The sequence below is a fragment of the Bos grunniens genome, chromosome 8, assembly GCF_055505025.1.
Source record: "Bos grunniens cultivar Pamir isolate PY7600 chromosome 8, Bosgru_T2T1.0, whole genome shotgun sequence".
Taxonomy (NCBI): domain Eukaryota; kingdom Metazoa; phylum Chordata; class Mammalia; order Artiodactyla; family Bovidae; genus Bos; species Bos grunniens.
In genome coordinates, this window is record NC_141172.1 from 71219526 (window position 1) to 71242223 (window position 22698).

The 22698-nt window shown below is 37.8% G+C and overlaps 2 protein-coding genes across 4 annotated transcripts in view; both read left to right on the plus strand.

The window, feature by feature from the left end:
- The window catches only part of ADAM28 (ADAM metallopeptidase domain 28), an 81565-nt gene extending 67922 nt beyond the window's left edge, over window positions 1-13643 (plus strand). For 2 of the 3 annotated variants that reach the window (XM_086414404.1, XM_086414406.1), the window contains 3 exons: window positions 7653-7761; window positions 8686-8764; window positions 12270-13643. In XM_086414404.1, coding sequence (XP_086270530.1) covers window positions 7653-7761; window positions 8686-8764; window positions 12270-12290 — 209 coding nt within the window. In that variant the 3' untranslated portion in view covers window positions 12291-13643. Of the gene's footprint in view, window positions 1-7652; window positions 7762-8685; window positions 8765-10352; window positions 10416-12269 lie in introns of all 3 variants that reach the window. The other variant, XM_086414403.1, reaches the window with a different exon arrangement.
- ADAMDEC1 (ADAM like decysin 1) overlaps window positions 10380-22698 on the plus strand; it is a 47442-nt gene continuing 35123 nt past the window's right edge. The window contains exon 1 of the mRNA XM_086414408.1: window positions 10380-10415. The gene's annotated coding sequence lies outside the window, so the exon portion shown is untranslated. The remainder of the gene's footprint in view (window positions 10416-22698) is intronic.

Sequence of the window (22698 nt, forward strand, 5' to 3'; positions counted from 1 at the left end):
TTGTTAATTTTCGGTTTAGTTGATCTATCCATAGGTGTGAGTGGGGTATTAAAGTCTCCCACTATTATTGTGTTATTGTTAATTTCTCCTTTCATACTTGTTAGCATTTGTCTTACATACTGCGGTGCTCCCATGTTGGGTGCATATATATTTATAATTGTTATATCTTCTTCTTGGATTGATCCTTTGCTGTCAATAATTTTAGTAACTTATAAATTCTTTTAAATTTTCTACATATTCAATCATACTATTTGAGAAAAATGACAGTTTTGCTACTTCCTCTTGTACTTTTTTTCCTTGTGCAATGTTGAACAGAAGTAGCAAGAGATAGCAAGCCTCTTTATTTCTTTCCCAATCTTAGGAAAGACTTTCAGTATTTTGCCCTGTTGTCTAAAGGTATTCTTTCATATTAGATCCTCTTCATCTGACTAAGAAAATTCACTTCTATTCCTAGTTTGCTAAGAATCATATCAGGTACTTTTTATGTATTGGTTAAGATTTTTAACTCTTTACTCTGTTGGTATTGCAAAATAAATTGATTGATACTTGAACATTTATCTAACTTTGCATTCCTTGCATAAACCCAACATGGAAATATTTAATAGCTCTTATAAATACGCTAGAGCCATGAAGAGATACCCCATGTCCAAGGTAAGAGAAACCCAAGTAAGACGGTAGGTGTTGCAAGAGGGCATCAGAGGGCAGACACACTGAAACCATAATCACAGAAAACTAGTCAATCTAATCACACGGACCACAGCCTTGTCTAACTCAATGAAACTAAGCCATGCTGTGTGGGGCCACCCAAGACAGGCAGGTCATGGTGGAGAGGTCTGACAGAATGTGGTCCACTGGAGAAGGGAACAGCAAACCACTTCGTATTCTTGTCTTGAGAACCCCATGAATAGTATGAAAAGACAAAATGATGGAATACTGAAAGAGGAACTCCCCAGGTCAGTAGGTGTCCAATATGCTACTGGAGATCAGTGGAGAAATAACTCCAGAAAGGATGAAGTGATGGAGCCAAAGCAAAAACAATACCCAGTTGTGGATGTGACTGGTAATAGAAGCAAGGTCTGATGCTGTAAAGAGCAATATTGCATAGGAACCTGGAATGTCAGGTCCATGAATCAAGGCAAATTGGAAGTGGTCAAACAGGAGATGGCAAGAGTGAACGTCGACATTCTAGGAATCAGCGAACTAAAAGGGACTGGAATGGGTGAATTTAACTCAGATGACCATTATATCTACTACTGTGGGCAGGAATCCCTTAGAAGAAATGCAGTAGCCATCATGGTCAACAAAAGAGTCCAAAAAGCAGTACTTGGATACAATCTCAAAAACAACAGAATGATCTGTGTTCGTTTCCGAAGCAAACCATTCAATACCACAGTAATCCAAGTCTATGCCCCAACCAGTAACACTGAAGAAGCTGAAGTTGAACAGTTCTATGAAGACCTACAAGACCTTTTAGAACTAACACCCAAAAAAAGATGTCCTTTTCATTATAGGGGACTGGAATGCAAAAGTAGGAAGTCAAGAAACACCTGGAGTAACAGGCAAATTTGGCCTTGGAATACGGAATAAAGCAGGGCAAAGGTTAACAGAGTTTTGCCAAGAGAACGCACTGGTCATAGCAAACACCCTCTTCCAACAACATGAGAGAAGACTCTACACATGGACATCACCAGATGGTCAATACCAAAATCAGATTGATTATATTCTTTGCAGCCAAAGATGGAGAAGCTCTATACAGTCAGCAAAAACAAGACTGGAGCTGACTGTGGCTCAGATCCTGAACTCCTTATTGCCAAATTCAGACTTAAATTGAAGAAAGTAGGGGAAACCACTAGACCATTCAAGTATGACCTAAATCAAATCCCTTATGATTATATAGTGGAAGTGAGAAATAGATTTAAGGGACTAGATCTGATAGATAGAGTGCCTGATGAACTATGGAATGAGGTTCGTGACATTGTACAGGAGACAGGGATCAAGACCATCCCCATGGAAAAGAAATGCAAAAAAGCAAAATGGCTGTCTGGTGAGGCCTTACAAATAGCTGTGAAAAGAAGAGAAGTGAAAAGCAAAGGAGAAAAGGAAAGATATAAGCATCTGAATGCAGAGTTTCAAAGAATAGCAAGAAGAGATAAGAAAGTCTTCCTCAGCAATCAGTGCAAAGAAATAGAGGAAAACAACAGAATGGGAAAGACTAGGGATCTCTTCAAGAAAATCAGGGATACCAAGGGAACATTTCATGCAAAGATGGGCTTGATAAAGGACAGAAATGGTATGGACCTAACAGAAGCAGAAGATATTAAGAAGAGGTGGCAAGAATACACAGAAGAACTGTATAAAAAAGAGCTTCATGACCAAGATAATCACGATGGTGTGATCACTGACCGAGAGCCAGACATCCTGGAATGTGAAGTCAAGTGGGCCTTAGAAAGCATCACTACAAACAAAGCTAGTGGAGGTGATGGAATTCCAGTTGAGTGATTTCAAATCCTGAAAGATGATGCTGTGAAAGTGCTACACTCAATATGCCAGCAAATTTGGAAAACTCAGAAGTGGCCACAGGACTGGAAAAGGTCAGTTTTCATTCCAATCCCAAAGAAAGGCAATGCCAAAAAATGCTCAAACTACTGCACAATTGGACTTATCTCACATGCTAGTAAAGTAATGCTCAAAATTCTCCAAGCCAGGCTTCAGCGATACATGAACTGTCAACTTCTAGATGTTCAAGCTGGTTTCAGAAAAGGCAGAGGAACCAGAGATCAAATTGCCAACATCCGCTGGATCATCGAAAAAGCAAGAGAGTTCCAGAAAAACATCTATTTCTGCTTTATTGACTATGCCAAAGCCTTTGACTGTGTGGATCACAATAAACTGTGGAAAATTCTTCAAGAGACGGGAATACCAGACCACCTGATCTGCCTCTTGAGAAATCTGAATACAGGTCAGGAAGCAATAGTTAGAACTGGACATGGAACAGGAGTGCATCAAGGCTGTGTATTGTCACCCTGTTTATTTAACTTCTATGCAGAGTACATCATGAGAAACACTGGGCTGGAAGAAGCACAAGCTGGAATCAAGATTGCCGGAAGAATTATCAATAACCTCAGATATACAGATGACACCACCCTTATGGCAGAAAGTGAAGAAAAACTAAAGAGCCTCTTGATAAAAGTGAAAGAGGAGAGTGAAAAAGTTGGCTTAAAGCTCAACGTTCAGAAAACTAAGATCATGGCATCTGGTCCCATCACTTCATGGGAAATAGATGGGGAAATAGTGGAAACAGTGTCAGACTTTATTTTTTAGGCTCCAAAATCACTGCAGATGTTGATTTCAGCCATGAAGTTAAAAGATGCTTACTCCTTGGAAGGAAAGTTATGACCAACCTAGATAGCGTATTGAAAAGCAGAGACATTACTTTGCCAACAAAGGTCCGTCTAGTCAAGGCTATGGTTTTTCCAGTGGTCATGTATGGATGTGAGAGTTGGACTGTGAAGGAAGCTGAGCACCGAAGAATTGATGCTTTTGAACTGTGGTGTTGGAGAAGACTCTTGAGAGTCCCTTGGACTGCAAGGAGATCCAACCAGTCCATTCTAAAGGAGATCAGTCCTGAGTGTTCTTTGGAAGGACTGATGCTAAAGCTGAAACTCCAGTACTTTGGCCACCTCATGCAAAGAGTTGACTCACTGGAAAAGACTCTGATGCTGGGAGGGATTGGTGGCAGGAGGAGAAGGGGACAACAGAGGATAAGATGGCTGGATGGCATCACCGACTCAATGGATGTGAGTCTCAGTGAACTCCAGGAGATGGTGATGGACAGGGAGGCCTGGCGTGCTGCGATTCATGGGGTTGCAAAGAGTTGAACACGAGTGAGTGACTGAACTGAACTGAACTGAATAGATACTGATGGGTGATGTTTGCTATTACTTTATGTTCATGGGTTATGGCTATAATTTTCTCATAGTGTCTTTGTAAATCTGAGTACAGGATTATGCTAGTCATGTTAAATAAAATGGAGTGTTCTCATTTATTTAAATTCCCTGGAAAAATTTGTATAAGAATGGAAGCCTCTCCTTAAACATCTGGTTAGAACTTGTCAGTAAGCCAAGTGGGCCTGGAGTTCTGAAAAATATTTTAATTAAAGATCCAATGTCTTTAGTAGTTATAAGAATCTTCAGGTTTTTTATATCTTCTTATACAAGTTTTAGTATATTTTACTAGACACTTTCCTCATTCACTTGAATTTCAGTGTTTTGGTTTAAAATTCCTCATAGTACTTACTTATCTTTTCAATATCTATAGGATTTGTAGCATGTTTTTTTTTTTATATTTTTTTTTTGTATTACCATAACAAAATTTTAAAACTTTAATTATTCTTTATGGTTTGTTTTTCTTTTTCAAACTTTTTTTTTGCTATTTCAAATTCTGCTTTATACAATTCCCTTTCCTTAAGTTTATTTCATCTTAAAATTCTTGAAAGAAATCTTTGCCTCATTACTTTTCAGTTTGTAGCCCATATGGTAACTGATATTTTCATTATCATTTGATTCAAATTATTTTCAATTTTCCATTTGCTTTCTTTGGCCCTTTAAATGTTTAGTTTTATATTTCTTAATGTATATGCATATACAGATTATCTAGCTATTGTTAATGTTATATGCAGCATAATTCCATAGGGATCAGAAAATCTACAGTGTTGAGAATGTGTTGAAATTCATTGACACTTTCTATGACTCAGCATATGCCCATATTGTAGGTGTTCTGTCTGTGCACAAAAAAAATATGTATTATGCAGTTATGTGCAGTGTTTTCCATGTTTTTTAATCCATGTTTGTTAGTTGTGTGTAATATATTAATCATTACTGATATCTTGTTTGTTTGTTGTACCGATTACAGAGCCACAAGTGTTAAAATCCCCCCTATAATTGTGAACTCGGCTATCACTTCTGGTTCTATTCAGTTCAGTTCAGTTCAGTTCAGTCCAGGTACTCAGTTGTGTTCGATTTTTGCGACCCAATGGACTGAAGGCTTCTCTGTTTATCACCAACTCCCAGAGCTTGCTCAAACTCGTGTCCAACGAGTTTGGTGATGCCATCCAACCATCTCACCCTCTGTCATCTCCTTCTCCTCCTGCCCACAATCTTTCCCAGCCTCAGAATCTTTTCCAATGAGTCAGCTCTTTGCATCAGGTAGCCAAAGTATTGGAGCTTCAGCTTCAGCATCAGTCCTTCCAATGAATATTCAGGACTCATTTGCTTTAGGATTGACTGGTTGGATCTCCTTGCAGTCCAAGGGACTCTCAAGAGTCTTCTCTAGCACCACAGTTCAAAAGCATCAATTCTTCAACACTCCACTTTCTTAATGGTCCAACTCTCACATTCATACATGACTACTGAAACAATCATAGCTTTGACTAGACAGACCTTTGTCAGTAAAATAATATCTCTGCTTTTTAGTATGCTGTCTAGGTTTGTCATAGCTTTTCTTCCAAAGAGAAAGCATCTTTTAATTTCATGGCTACAGTCACCACCTGCAGTGATTTTGCAGCCTAAGAAAATTCTGGGTCTATTAATGCATATGTATTTTGAGACCTTGATATCTGCTACAAAAAAGACTTAGAATTGTATGTCTTCCCAGTGAATTAATACTCTTGTCATTATGAAATGCTTTTGTGTATCTCTAGTTTTCTTGCCTTTTAAAGTCTACAGATCATGGAGAGAAATATAGCTGTACCATATTTATTTTGGTATATATTGTTTTGGTTTAACTTTTTTCTTACTTTTATTTTCATCCTTTCTTAAACGTCATGTTTTACATCTGCCTCTCATTTTAAAAATACAAATATATTTAAAAATTTTAGATTGATAATACTTTTTTAAAAACCTGGTCCATTTAAATTAAATATAATTACTGATATACTTGGGTGTATTCTTCCTATCTGGTCTCTTCCTTTTTCTCTTCTTTCTCATCTTATGGGCATCATAAGGATTTTAATCACTCCAGTTTTCTTTTTATTAATTTGGAGATTATGCATTTATTTTGTATTCCTTTAGTGGCCATCATAAAAATTTCCACTTTATTACTTTTAATGTAGACTTTACTTTTTAGAGCAGCTTTTAACTCCACAGGAAAACTGAGTAGAAAGTCCAAAGGTTTCCCATATATCCTGCCCTACACGTGCACAGTCATCCCCACCGCTAACATCCCCCACCAGAGTGCAATGTTTGTTACAGTTACTGAACCTACATGGAGGCATGATTATCACCCAAAGTCTACAGTTTACATTAAGGTTTGGTCTTGGTTTATTTACTCTTCATTCTTTTGTGCATTTCTGGGCTTTCATCCAGAATCATTTTCCTTTCTGTCTTTATGAGTTCCTGCTCTCTCACGCTAAACTAATTTTCTCTCATTCCAGAGTAATTTCCCCCCATTCTTTAGCACTTCTGTGTTTTTAGGAAGCTTTTTTTTTTTTTTTTTAGTTCAATTTGCTGTTTTTAGTAAGAGAGCTGGTTCAAATTTCCTAGACCTACGTTTCCAGAAATAGAAAAGGCTGTGTTTTTGTTCAGACACTGCCATCTTCAACTATAAAGCTGCTTCCTGTTATAATACTCTCCATCCGTCATGCCCCAGCTTTATCCCTAGACCACGACCTTTCAAATTATGGGTGTCTGTGAAGTACTGCTGAGTTCATTAAAAAAGTTCTGAACATATCTATACTATTTCTAACACAAATACCTTATAATTGTATTTCCTTTGGTTTTTTGAATAGAAATTTTTATGGAAGGTAGAGAGTATTCAGTATTTGAACAATTATTATCTTGCCTAGAATTCTACTTCTGAGGTCTCTACCTTTCTGCATGCATGTGTGTTCACGTTTGTGAGTTTGTCTTGCATTTATGCAAAAAAAAAGTATTCTTATTATTGATTTAGTGATCTCTGTAATGAGAGAGCCGTCAGTAGCCGCTAGCATTGCTCTTCAAACTTGTACCCCTGAGTCTTTGTGGTTTCAGATTATCATGAGAAATTAATACATGAGATAACAAAAGATTAAAGTTGCATTCATTAACTAGACTGTAGATAAAATAGAAAACATCTAATAACCCCCCAAATATAATTCTTATATAAAGCAAACGTCAATAGAACTTTCACTTATGTCCCATCTATCAGTTATCAATTATCCATCTGTTCTCTTTTTTATGTCTCAGCTTCTTATTTGCTCCTGAGAAGAATAGGATTTCAAAACTTCAGGTTATTTTTACTTGCTTTATTCCACGGTTGAATTTTTAAAAATGTTTCTTTCCTCTTCTGCCATCCCCCTTACTTCGTATACTTTCTGATTTTCCAGCCTTTTGTTTTCAATTTATTCCTTCTAAGAATTCTCAGTTATTTTGATGCTTTACCAATCTCATGTAAAATGTTCTGCATAGATATCCTCTTTAGCCCCTTTATGTAAATAACATTATGATAATCATTATCAAGATACATTTTCATTTTACTGGTTATGAGAGATTTTCCAGGAAACACATGTTCTTTGGAAAAAGGATCGATGACGTTTGTGATAAAGAAATCAGGACCAGTGTGATGTGTATTTGTGAACTGATCATATTTTCATGAGGCCCTTGTTCTCTTTGTTGCAGACTTCTCCATTGTGGTTGGGGTGCTGCTCCCTGTGGCTGTCATATTTGTGATGGTTGCTATAGTAATCCGATGCCGAAGCTCCAGAGAAAAGCAGAAGTTAGTCCAGAGGTAGGCCCTGCTTTGGGGACAGCTAATTCACTCTAAATGTAAGGACCCAAATTATCAAATTTCATTTCATTTTAGTTTGCTTCAAATACTCAGAAATAAGTACAGATACATTTTTCTTAGAGCAGATGCTTGGTATTCTGTTTATTGGGGCCTGCTTTTTTTCTTCTGTTCATCACTGTTTATAATTCATAAGAAGAAGAACTCTCATTATTAAAGATTTTAACATCATTATACAAATATAGTCTTTAAAATGTATTGATGACAGCTTTATGGCAAGTACCTTGCTTAGCCCTTTTGCATATATTATGTCACTTAATCTTCATAAGAACATTTAATTTTCACAAGGAAATAAGATTTAAATATTAGTATTTCCACTTTATAGATGAAAAGGTATTATATATTTATCCTCACAACAATCCTGCAAGGTTAGGGACTTCACATTTTTACTGATGTGGAAACAGAAACTCAGGGAGGTAAGCAAGCATGTTTAAAGTCTTACAACCTAAGTAATGAAATCTAGATTTGCATCTACATCAGTCAGTCTTTCAAACATAATCTTGACACTACAGTATCTTTCCAGCATTTTCAAAAGACTGACTTATTCACTAGAATGGGCTTCTGATAAATATCGAATGAATAAAATAAATCCTTATTTATTTAAAAGACATAATTTAGATAAAAGTTGGACTCAAGACCATCATTATTAGATATCATGGTTCGGTAGAGAATCAAAAAGAAAATCAGTGGTGATGATTATGAATTACAGAAAAGGGAAACCCAGAGGATGTCCTAGGGAGCAGATGAAAAGCCCATCAGTTACCAAGGACACATAAGGGCAAAGGAAACGAACAGACTTCTCTCAAATCTCCCTCTTGTGGTGAAGACACTGCTAAGTCACTGTGAATGCTATGCTTTTACGTACAGGCCACTGTCTACCACTGATGCTGGCCTACACAATCAGAAGAGGAAACCACAGATGGCCAAGACTGTTCAACCCCAAGAGGTGAACCATAGTCTGTAGTGTGTTTTCTGTGGACCCCAGCTTATGATCCTCTCTCTCTCTTTAGTTGTCATTTCTACTCAGCAATGTTTTACAAATCTATTTCACTAGTATGTAGTACTAGTATGTAGCAAGGACTGCAAGCTTTGTAACTACACATTCAGAAAGTTCGCCTTTGCCTTTTGTTAAATGCAAAAGACTCTCTAAAATGTAGAGGCTGCTTTGCTGTGGTTTACAAAAGGCAACGAGAATAAAGAAAAAAAGAAAGGTAGATGCCAGCTTCCTCTCCCTCCCTTTGTCTCTCTCTGTGTGATTCTAGGTTGATTCCTTATTCCTTTTGCAATATCCTGATAATGAAAATAATATGCATACTTATGGGCTTCCCAGGTGGTTCTAGTGGTAAAGAATCTGCCTGCCAATGCAGGAGACACCAGACAAGGTTTTGATCCCTGGGTCAGGAAGATCCCCTGCAAGAGGGCATGGCAACCCACTCCAGTATTCTTGCCTGGAGAATCCCATGGACAGAAGACCCTGGCAGGCAATAGTTCAAAGAGTTGGACATGACTTAGCGACTATAACAGCAACAACATGTAGGCTTTATGACAATACATGCAATATGTATAATCTTTAATGCCCTAGTTGTGTCCTGCAAGTTTAGAAATTTAGATAGCAATTGATTAATGATAATGACATTGATAATAATGTTTTTGATGGAAACATAACCATCTCTGATAGCTTTGTACCCAGCAGAGTGCAGAGATTGGGTCACTATGATTGTCCCTCCAGTTTCTCGGTGCCATCTTAGTTCTGAGCTCACATTATCAGAAAGGTGCTTATTTGGAAGCTGAAATTAGGAAACTTATTATTTCATTTTTTAAAATTTATTTATTTTTATCAAATGAAAGATTCTTTAAATTCTATAGTGCTTTACAATTTTCAAAGTTTAATATAACTATTTTATGGACATATGATGAACATAGCTTTCTACGTCTGTTGGCATTGAGTTTATTTCTGAACTGTATATACACACCTAAATGGAAGCAGTAAACATATGTGCATGCATGCTGAGTCACTTTTGTCATGTCTGACTCTTTGTGACTTCATGGACCATAGTCTGTTGGGCTCCTCTGTCCATGGGATTCTCCAGGCAAGAATACTGGAAGGGGTTGCCATGCCCTCTTCCAGGGGATCTTCGCAACTGAGGGACTGAACCTGCATCTCTTGCATCTCCTTCGTTGGCAGGCAGGTTCTTTACCCTAGCACCACCTGAGAAGACTCGGGAAGCCCGTATGTAAATACTCAGGTTTAGATTATTCCTAGTTTTCTATATCTGAAAATGATTTAGTGAAAGTCACTCAGTTGTGTCCTACTCTTTGTGACCCCATGGACTATACAGTCTATGGAATTCTCCAGGCCAGAACACTGGAGTGGGTACCCCTTCCCCCGGGGAACTTTCCAACCCAGGGATCAAACCAGAGTTTCCCACGTTGCAGGTGGATTCTTTACCAGCTGAGCCACATAAGCCTTTCTTTTAAGCACACCTATTTTCAAGGCCCCATTTTTTAATTTTTTTTTTTTACCTTCTTGCTAGCTACCTACAAATCCAAGTTTTCCTCCACCACTTATTTCTACATCTGTATCATCCTCTTTTCTTGTAAGTATCAGATGGTCACTGGCAATGTTTGAAAGAACTCTGTGCCCAATGTGAATGATGTCTTCCAAACTCTGGGTTCCATTTTAGGATACTCTACACTAACTTGAAAGATTGTAGCCCAAAGGAATATTGGAGAAAGCAAGGCCTCCTCACTATCTATAAATTAGTATGGCTATTATTTTTGATTGTTAAAAATAGTTCTGTTATATAATTGTTAAAAAGGGATATATGGTTCTGCTGTAGAAGATGAATTGTCTCCTTCAAAGAATAGTCTCTAGATGCATAGTTTGGAGGACATTAAACTGTGTTATAAATTAGATTTTACTTCCTTATTCTAGATAGAATAAGGCCTCTACTACTCACAGTTTTCTAGAGGAGGAAGTGTATGAAAAAGAGTCCATAAAGGGAAATCCAGAATAAAAGCCAAAACCCATGAAGAGGTAGAGTCATTCACTCAACTGGATCCTGAGAATCTTGCCTCCTACTTGGTACTCTATTGTGAGTAAATGAGAAAGAACTAAAATTTAAGGTCATTTTTTCAATGATTTTTACATTTTTGCTGGGAAAGCAAGTCATATACATATGCAGCACCTGTGCTATGTGTACTCAGTTGCTCAGTCATGTCTGACTCTTTGTGACCCTCTGTCCATGGGGATTCTCCAGGCAAGAATACTGAGCTGGGTTACCATGCCCTCCTCCAGGGTATCTTCCTGACTCAGAGACTGAACCCAGGTCTCCCACATTGCAGGTGGATTCTGTACTGCCACTAGGGAAGCCCATGGAACGCCTCATATGTGATGGGTGCCAAAGTAGATGATACTACAGAGAAAAGTATGGTGAAGGGATAAGGAACAGGGTACAAATGGTACAGGAAGAGGAAAATGACTAAGTGGGGAATCTGTACTGGACCCTGAGAGTCAGGTAGAAATTAAGTGGCCGAGACTTCCCTGGTGGTCCAGTGGTTGGGACTTCATCTTCCAATGTGGGGATATAGGTTCAGTCCCTGATTGGGGTCCTAGGATCCCACATGCTTCATGACCAAAGAAAAAAAACATTAAAAAAAAAAAAAAACAGAAGCAATATTGTAACAAATTCAGTAGTCTCTAAAAATGGTCCACATCAAAAAAAATCTTTTAAAAAAGTAAGTGACAAGGAAGTAAGGAATGACTGAAATAAGGAAATAAGTACAGTAAAGACAAGAATTGAATAATATTTTTAATGCCAACCATTATTTTTGTTTCTATTACAGCATAGAAACATAAAAGGACTTTCTTCTACTGTTTTCAAGGATAATCCAGTGTCTAAATCTAAGATTACTGATACATAGTCAAACTGTTACAATCTTGTAGCACTCCTAGAATCAAGGACACAAATTCTAACCATGTCTTCCAAGAAGATGTTCACTGAGGACAGTATCTCTATAACTGTGCAATAGGCTTTAGTATTTGTTTGCCCTCTAGTTTGGACAATAACCAAGAGAAAGAAGATGTAAGGGTCTTTACTAGAAAGTGATGACCCCAATATTCTTTGTTTTCTCAGAAATATTACCCAGGGATAGTGAGATGGAGAAAATTTCCCACAGAAAAACACTCAGCATGATATCACTGTTCTTCTGATCCCCACCTTCTTTCCTATAAGTACCCATATGGATAGTTGGATCCCAGTGTGATGTTTTTCTCTTTTTCTTTCTCTACCCTCCTGTGTTTCCACTCCTTCATTGTGAAGTATCATGGAATCTATAGAAAAGGATGTGTGACTACAAAGAATTCATTTTAACTTCTTAATAGTTAAAGATTATAGAATATCTACATTTTTAGGAAAAATTCATTATTTAAGAGTTTTGTCTTTCCTTAGGACTCCAATCCAAAAATCTGAAGTAACACCTAAACAAGTGTTGCCGGGTAAATGATCAACTTGGAAGACCAGACAATCTGGATGGAAGAGAAATGTACTAACTTCCTTACTATTGTTTGCCATCAATATCCAGCAAGGCTACTATTTCTTGATTCCACTCTAATGACACAAAATTTCAAGAGAGACATATTCTTGATAATCTTTGAATGAATTAAAATTTTCTGTTCTCCATACTTATGGGAAAGACGATGATTCTAAAGAATGAGCTATGAAGCTGATTTTCTAATTAGGTGAATTTCCTAATCTTTCTCACACCCCATTTTTTACCATGATGCTGGCTAATATTTGTTAAAGGACTTGTGCACATTTATTTTCTCACTTGCTAGGAATTAATTCACCGTCTAATGAAGATAAAAAATAAGAAATCACAAGAAATTGGGAGAAAATTGCACATTCGTCATTATATAACTAGCAACATCTTAACTGTTTGAACCATGAAACTGTCACCTTAGTTACAAAAAAAAATTATATAAACCTCTGGTTTATATAATATCTTTTTCCTACATTATCTTCTGCAGTCCTCATTAGCTGTGTAATTGGAAGTTCACTACAATTGATTAAGCTTTATTAACTAATTTTTATAGAAATTTGTATAATTCAGTTACTGGCAAGCATAAAGTGAACATTACTAAATAGAAAAGTTTTAGTTAAATAAATTACTAACATAAACCAGAAATTACTAACATAAACCAGAGGTTGTAAATTGGTGACTTGCAGGGTGTTTTTGGACTGCAGATTTATTTTGTTTGGCCTGAGTGATTTTGGCCAAAAAAGTATTTTCAAATGTTTTGAATGTATTGCCAATGTTTAAAAATTGGGAAATCTTGCATAAACATCCAGATACCAGCATTTTAAAAGTAATCAAATGGTTTGTCAACACTGCAATCACATTGTCAACAGTAACCATCGGCTTAGTTGACTAGTGATGGAACAGAGTTGGTAGATTGCCTACTAAAACTTTCTTCCCTTTCAGAACTCAATTTTGTTTTCAGTTTTTCATATTAAAAAATATCTCTGTAATAACCTCTATGGGAAAAGGATCTGAAAAGGAATAGATATATGTTGTTGTTCAGTCACTCAGTCATGTCCAACTCTTTGCGACATAATGGACTGTAGCACGCCAGGTTTCCCTGTCTTTTACAATCTTCCAGAGCTTGCTCAAACTCATGTCAATTGAGTCATTGATGCTATCCAATCATCTCATCTTCTGTAGATTCATGAGTGTGTATAATTAAATCATTTATACTGTATACGTAAAATTAACACAGCATTGTAAATCAACTATATTCCAATATAAAATTTTTAAAAAATTAATAGTAATCCTAACTCCATCTCCTGAATAAATTTCTGTCACACTACATCCATCACAATAATCTCATTTCCTTACCAGTGGTTGATTGATTTGGAGGTGTGGGTACCATTACTGCAGATGGAGGGGGTAGAGTTACAGGTGCATCCACAGTTGGAGGGCTGAGATTGCATGTCCCACTGCTATCTGGATCCCTTGGCCACAAACATCTCCTGCAGCCAGGAGGCCAGCATTGTATGGACTGCCTCCCCTGATGCTACCTGGTTCTCAGGAGCTGTGGGCTCAGCTGGAGGGATCCAGGATGGCAGACACTGCATTTGCTCTTTCCCTGGTCTCGCCTCCTCTGTCTTCTAGTCCACCCACCTTTTAGAAGGACAGCTATGTGGAATGCTCTGCTGCCCATGCATGTTGGACAAAGACACCTTTGAGTTATGGATGTTTTACTGTTTGTAGATTGAAGGAAAGAGACAAAGGGAACATCTCACACTGTCATGATGCTGACATCACCCTTGAAAAGCATTTATTAAGGAGTTTTACGTGCAGAGTTTCCTAAAACAAAAAATGTGTTTTTCTTAGTGGTCTAATTCCATTTAGTCATTTACTCTTTTTTTGTTATTGTCTTCTTATCCTTCTTTTTGAGGTAACTGCATTGAAGTAGGCTTTGGACCGAGGAATATTAAAAAAAAAACCAAAAAACAAAAAACACAGCACCATTTTTGCTGATGGGACAAGTCTAGAGATATGTTAGGGAATTTCTAAGAAAGGTATCCTGGTTCTTTTTGGATATGATAGACTGAATAAGATGGAGCAGAAAGATGAAAAGAATACAACCTGGTCTTTTAATGCTGTCATAAACTGGCAGATTAATAACTGCTTGAGTCATTGTGTACTTTCTTGGGACTTCTGTTTATGACCAATAAAATTTGTCAAGTTAGATTTGCTCTTACTTGCCACGGAAGCCATCCTGATTAATAAAGTAACTGCTTCTATTATTAGGATACATGCTTTCCTCTTCATCATCACTGCCACATATTGCTTTCAGAAAAAGAACTTGCTTTGCCAATGACAACTTTAGACATTGCTTAGCAATTAGCCCTGGATTTAATTTCCACTAAATTCCTAGGCAGGAGAAAATTATAGTATGCAATTTACTATGACAGTATCTCCTTGTTAAAATTTAACTCTTGGGACTTCCCTGGCTGTCCAGTGCTTAAGATTTCACCTTGCAATGCAGGAGGTGCAGGTTCAATCCCTGGTCTGGGAGCTAAAATTCCACATTCCCCATGGCTACAAAGTGAAAACATAAAACAGAAGTAATATTGCAACAAATTCAATAAAGAGTTTAAAAAATAGTTCATATGAAAAAAAATCTGAAAAAACAGTTTAACTCTTTTTTCTATCACACCTAGTGTAGAAGTCCATACTCTTTTTTTAAAATAAATTTTAAAAGATGTATTGTGGTAAGAACATTTGACATAACATCTGTCCTCTTGACAGATATTTAAATGTGCCATAAAATATTGTTATCTATTAATATAAGTACAATATTATATAGCAGCTCTCTATTCTTATTCATCTTTCAAAATGGAAATTTTATACCTATTGATTAGCAATTCCCCATTTCCCACCCACCCCTAGTCTCTGGCAACCACAATTTTATGCTTTGCTTCCATGAGTTTGCCTATTTTATATACCCCATATAAATGGAATCATGGAATATTTGTCCTTCTGTGATTCATTTATTTTATTTAGCATAATGTCCTCCAGGTTCACCCATGCTGTTGCCTATGACAGGATTTACTTCCTTTTTAAAGATTAAGTAATATTCCATTGTATGTATATACCATATTTTTAAACATTCATTCGTTTATTGATGGGCATTTACATTGTTTCACATTTTGGGTATTATGAAGCATGCTGCAGTGAACAAGGGATTGCAGATAACTCTTTGAGATCCTGATTTCACTTCTTTTATATAAATACCCAGAGATGGAAGTGCTGAAACATATGGTAGTTCCATTTTTAATTTTTCTGAGAAATCTTTGTACTGTTTTCCATAGTGGTGTCCCAATTTACACTCCCACTAACAGTGCACAAAGTTTCCCTTTTCTTCACACCCTCGCCAACTCACGTTGTCTCTGGCCTTTTCAATACTAGCCATCCTAACAGGTATGAGGTGATATTTCATTTTGATTTTGATTTGCATTTCCTTGATGATCAGTGAAGTTGAACACCTTTTTATATACCTGTTAGTCACTTGTCTGTCTTCTTTGGATAAATGTTTATTTGGTTCTTTTGCCTGTTTTTTAAAACCTAGTTGTTGTCTTGAAAAAATATATATATAAATTTTACCTTTTTAACCAGTTTCAACTTCACAATTCAGTGGCATTAAGTACATTCACAATGCTGTGTACCCATGACCACTATCTATTTTCAGAACTCATTCATTACCTCAAACACAAGTTCCTATCCATTAAAGAACTTCCCATTATTACTTCCCCCAGGCCCTGATAAGCTTTCTTCTACCTTCTGTCCATATAAATGTGCTGATTCTAGGTACCGTCATAGGGGGGATTATACAGTATTTTTTTTTCTTTCATGTAACTTATTTGTTTCACTTAGCACAATGTTTTCAAAGTTCATTCATGTTGTAGAATATTTCAGAATATCATTCCTTTTAAAGTCTGAGTAGCCTAATATCATTTTTTATAAAGTATTTTTAAAGTCTTTATTGAATTTGTTACAACATTGCTTCTGTTTTATGTTTTGGTTTTTTGGCCATAAAGCATGTGGGATTTTAGCTGCCTGACTGGAAAAGTGAAGTCTTAACCACTGGACTGCCAAGGAAGTCCCCTAATATCATTTTAATATATTTTCTGTGTAAAACCGCTAGAGACAATCTCTGGGTGTCCACATCCTCATGCACACTATCATTGTGTTCAGACTTTCTCATTTCCTAACCCAGTCATGCTTTTTACACTTTGCTTCTTGGTGAGTGTCCTTTTAAGTGATAATTTTACTCACTTTAGTCTTAGTGTTTTAGAACCTTGTTTTAAAGCAAAGTTCTTGCTATTCTTTTCTTAGTAAGAACCACAACTCAGGTTGTTTTCTCAGCCTTACCAAGCATCCATGTGAACTTAGTGTTGAAATCCTTATTGTATAACCCTAATAGGGAACTAAAGAAAGCCCATAAGTTTGTCTAAATAAAAAAGAGGATGATGATAATCTGACTATAGATAATGGTCTCCATCTGGTCATCTTAGTAACTTCTAAGGAATGGGATCTCAGCCCCTTGACTGCAAAAAATTTGTTGCATTTCTCATAGAGAAGGGGCTTCCCTGGTGGCTCAGATGTTAAAGAATCTGCCTGCAATATAGGAAACCTGGATTCGATCCCTGGGTTGAGAAGATCCCCGGAGAAGGGAATGGCCACCCACTCCAGTATTATTGCCTGGAGAATTCTATGAACAGAGGAGTCTGGTAGGAGGGCTACAGCCCATGGGGTTGCAAAGAGTCGGACATGACTAACTAACACTTTCATAGACAAGGACCCTGAGTCACAGGCCAAGTGTTACGACTCAGCTCATAACATTTTCCCTTCTAAGGCAAAGCACTGTCACCAGTCTGGCTTTGTAAACTCTTCAACTTCTGTGAAGTAGCTCACTGTGATTTGTGTGTCTCTGGGGGCTTGTTGTAACTATAACTGTAATGGAGTCCACAGGAGTCAGTTCTAGGCAGACATTCCTTTGGTCCTATTTTCCAATAGCAGACTGAGCAGATCTAGTGGTAAGCTGAAGTGTCAGAATGGGAACTGGAGAAAATCAAGGGAAAATTGAATGGAAATGTACAGAAAAGAATAAGGAAAAGTAAAAAAATGAATTTATGCTTTTGAATTGTGGTGCTGGCATAGACTCTTGAGAGTCCCTTGGACAGCCAGGAGATCAAACTCAGTTAATCCTAAAGAAAATCAACCCTGAATATTCATGGAAGGACTGATGCTGAAACTCCAATACTTTGGCCACCTGATGCAAAGAACTGACTCATTGGAAAAGACCCTGATGCTGGGAAAGATTGAAGGCAGGAGGATAGAGGATGAGATGGTTGGATGGCATCACCAGCTCAATGAACATGAGTTTGAGCAAACTCCAGGAGATGGTGAAGGACAGGGAAGCCTGGCATGCTGCAGTCCATGGGGTCACAAAAAGTCAGATGCAACTTAGTGACTGAACAACAACAACAACAAAATCGCTATGTGGGGAAAATATACAACACATAGGGATAAAATATACAACACATAGGGATAAAATATACAACACATAGGGATAAAATATACAACACATAGGGATAAAAGCAGAGACAGTTCCCCTGGTTTTACCATTAACTAACTTTTTAGACTTAGTAAATCACTTGAACTCTGTGGGCATCTTTAAATTTCCACACCTATGAAATGCAATGAACAATTCATAAATTGCCAGTATCTAAATAGGATTTTCTAAGACATGTGCTTTTCTATGAAAACATAAAAAGAAAATGAGAAAAGAAGAGAAATGTCCATTGTGTAGAAGGGCAGATAATGTCCATATGTCTAGGATCTACCCATAAGATAATTGCATTCTTGGCTTTGTCAAAGGTGTGGCCCTCTCTGTACAGCCTACTGTTTCACATGTCTTTGAGCAGGAAATAGGGCTGAGTTACTTATTATTTGTAGATATTTCATCAATGAGACTCTATTTTTCTATGTGCTTATTCTGCCTATGAAGTGCTTTTAGAATTTGCTTCATATCCTCATTCATATTCCTCTTCTTCCATTACGTCTAAATCTCAGCCAAAACTTCTGGGTTAAACTCAACACTGTCCAAGATTTGGGGCTGCCATGTGAAACTACCCTGAAATGATAGTTGGGGGAAATCAACAAGCACTGAATGTATAAAACTTTTATAAAAAAGCGAAATTAAAACTGATTGTAAATTTGGTGATTTTTTAAAAAGGTTAGAATACCATAGGGTAGTGTAAAAATTTATAATTATAGGATGCAATATGGTTTATACAAGTCTGTATATATATGTGTGCACAGATGTCTTCATTTAATTCTTCTACCATTGTCTTCATTGGAGCTTCCCTGGTAGCTCAGATGGTAAAGAATCTGCCTATAATGCAGGAGACCTGGGTTCAATCCCTGGATCAGGAATAATCCCTGGAGAAGGAAATGGCAACCCATTCCAAGTATTCTTGCCTGGAGAATCCCATGGATGGAAGAGCCTGGTGGACTATAGTCCATGGGGGTCACAAAGAATCAGACACGACTAAGCAACTAAGCATGCAAACATGCATTTTACAGATGAGAAAACAAAGATAAAATGAGAATATTTTTCTCTAGATTACTCAGCTAGGAAGTGTTGAAATAGGGACTCAAACCCAACTCTTCTGACTCTTAAGAGTTTAGTTCCTTCTACACAAACTGTCTCAGAGAAGGCAATGGCAACCCACTCCAGTACTCTTGCCTGGAAAACCCCATGGACGGAGGAGCCTGGTGGGCTGCAGTCCATGGGGTCGCTACGAGTAGGGCACAACTGAGCGACTTCACTTTCCCTTTTCATTTTCATGCATTGGAGAAGGAAATGGCAACCCACTCCAGTGTTCTTGCCTGGAGAATCCCAGGGACGGGGGAGCCTGGTGGGCTGCCGTCTATGGGGTCGCAGAGAGTCGGACACGACTGAAGTGACTTAGCCGCACACAAACTGTCTACAGCAAAGCTATCTTGCACAGGAAAGCACATTTAATGTTAAAGTACTAAGTATGGAAACTCCATTTTATCTCCAGCTATCATTTATTTTCTACAATATTACTAGTGACAATCTGTCTGATGTTGAAGTCAAATCTTATGTCTCTTGGCTGTCCACTATTATTTTTTCTCTCCATTCTGGCCACTAATGATTAGCAAAGAGTCTTGAAATGTTATATACTCAACGAGTCCTTAAAAGAATTCTTCTGTCCAGATTCTAGATTTATGCATTATGCAACTTACACTTACCTGTGTTTCTTGTTCTTTAACTAAAACATTTATAAAAATGCCAGTTTATTTATATTATGTTGACCTTGAAGACAGAAATATTAACCTCTTTCCATGCTGTTCCAAGGCTCACAGCCTCATTCTAAAAAATGACATAAATAAATATGGAAATATAATCATTGCTAAAATAACAGCATAAGGGAGCTCATGGGAAATATTTGTCAAAGAAGGGAATGAGAAGTTTCTCAGGAAGGCACTATTTAAACCTTAAAATAGTAGGTTTGTCAGGCCTACAAAGGAAATAAAAAGAAAGGGACATTCTAGGAAGATAATGAGATTCAACGATAGCATGTATAAAGTCATGGTTCAGCAGGTTTATCAAGGTTAGACTGAAATAAAGCATTTTATTTACTTATTTTTGAGTCTTTTTGTATATTTATATACATTGCACACACAAATTGAGCAGGTTTCAAGAAGCATAAAAGAAACAGGAAAATTAGAAAGCAAAACAAGATGTTTCAATGGTTGCCCAGGGAAAGGATGGAGGGAAGGGACAGTTAGGGATTTGGGGACGGACATGTACACACTGCTATATTTAGAATGGGTAACTAAAAAGGACCTACTTTATAGCACAGGGAACTCTGTTCAATGTTAAGTGGCAGCCAGGGTGGGAGGGGATTTTGGGGGAGACTGGATACATGAGTATATATGGCTGAGTACTTCCGCTGTTTACCTGAAACTATCACAACATTGTTTGTTACTTGGCTATATCTCAATACAAAATAAAAAGTTAAAAAAATAAAAATCTTACCTAGGGAAAAAAAAGCAAGAATGTTCCAGAAACCATAAAGCCATGGGTAAGATGAGACCAGTGAAATATAAAACATACAGCCCTACATGGCTGATAAGTATGTGCTCCAAGTTCTCTTCTAAACTATTGGAAAACAAAACAAAACAAATCAAAGAAACAAGAGAAGTAAACAAGATTGATAGGAGATTTATAGCATCCATAAAGTAAAATTAATGTACTATCAACAAGGATAATAAAATTACATAAACAGGACAAAGCCAGCCAGCTAAGTTCAGTTCAGTCGCTCAGTCCTTTGCGACTGCATGGACTGCAGCACGCCAGGCTTCCCTGTTCATCACCAACTTCCAGAGCTAGCTCAAACTCATGTCCATCAGGTTGGTGATGCCACAGCCATCTTGTCCTCTGTTGTCCCCCTCTCTTCCTGCCTTTAATCTTTCCCAGTATCGGGGTCTTTTCTAATGAATCAGCCCTTCTCATCAGGTGGTGAAAGTATTGGCACTTCAGCTTCAGCATCAGTTCTTCCAATGAATTTTTGGGATTGATTTCTTTCAGGATGGACTGGTTGGATCTCCTTGCAGTCCAAGGGACTCTCAAGAGTCTTCTCCAACACCACAGTTCAAAAGCATCAATTCTTCAGCACTTAGCCTTCTTTATGGTCCAAATCTCACATCCATACATGACTACTGGGAAAACAAACCAGCCAACCAAATAATAAAAATCAATGATTCAGAAGGAACACAGTTCTTCCTGCTTGGCTAGGGGTGTGGGAGGAATGAATCTGCAGAATAAATAGGCTAGTGCCATACAAACGCTTCCCTGGCAGCTCAGCAGTCAAGAATCCACCTGCAATGCAGGAGATGCAGTTTGGACCCCTGGGTAGAGAAGATCCTCTGGAGAAGGGCATGACAACCTACTTCAGTATTCTTGCCTGGAGAAGCCCATGGACAGAGGAACCTGGTGGGCTGCAGTCCATAGGGCCACAAAGAGTCAGACATGACTGATGCAACTGAACACGAGCATGGACTATAAAAATTAACAGAAACAACTTGTAAAGAATCAAGAACAAACAATATTTATATTTGAGATGCTTATATTTATCTTGCTGGTTGCTGAATAACAAATTTTTATAAGGATATCAAGTATAAGCAACAAAATATATGCAACTATGCATGTGTGCTCAGTTACTTCTGTCTTTGTGAACCTATGAACTGCAGCCCACCAGACGTCTCTGTTCATGGGATTCTCCAGACAAGAATACTGCAGTGGATTGCCATGCCCTCCTCCAGGGAATCTTCCTGACCCAGGAATCTAACTCCTGCATTGCAGGCGGATTCTTTACCACTGAACAGCCAGGGAAACCTATATGCAACTATAGCAGAAACCAAAGCAATTGGGATAATCTGATTAGCTGCAGCAAACACACGGTTCACTCATTTTATTTTGGTTCATTCCCATGACTGTAGAGAAGAGACAAAGATTTTATTTTCTAGAGAAGTTTTAGATTCACAGTAAAATTGAGTGGAAGGTACAGAGATTTGCCATATACTTCCTACCCCTCACATGCACAACCTCCCCTATTATCAACATTCCCCATTGGAGTTGGACATTTGTCATAGTAGATGAAACTACGTTGACATATCATTACAATTCAAAATCCTTAATTTACATTCAGTTCAGTTCAGTCACTCAGTCGTGTCCGACTCTTTGCGACATGAATTGCAGCATGCCAGGCCTCCCTGTCTGTCCATCACCAGCTCCCGGAGTTCACTAAAACTCAACGTCCATCGAGTCAGTGATGCCATCCAGCCATCTTTTCCTCTGTCGTCCCCTTCTCCTCCTGCCCCCAATCCCTCCCAGCATCAGAGTCTTTTCCAGTGAGTCAACTCTTTGCATGAGGTGGCCAAAGTACTGGAGTTTCAGCTTTAGCATCAGTCCTTCCAAAGAACACCCAGGGCTGATCTCCTTCAGAATGGACTGGTTGTATCTCCTTGCAGTCCAAGGGACTCTCAAGAGTCTTCTCCAACACCACAGTTCAAAAGCATCAATTCTTTGGCACTCAGCCTTCTTCACAGTCCAACTCTCACATCCATACATGACCACAGGAAAAACCATAGCCTTGACTAGACGGACCTTTGTTGGCAAAGTAATGTCTCTGCTTTTGAATATGCTATCTAGGTTGGTCATAACTTTCCTTCCAAGGAGTAAGCATCTTTTAATTTCATGGCTGCAATCACCATCTG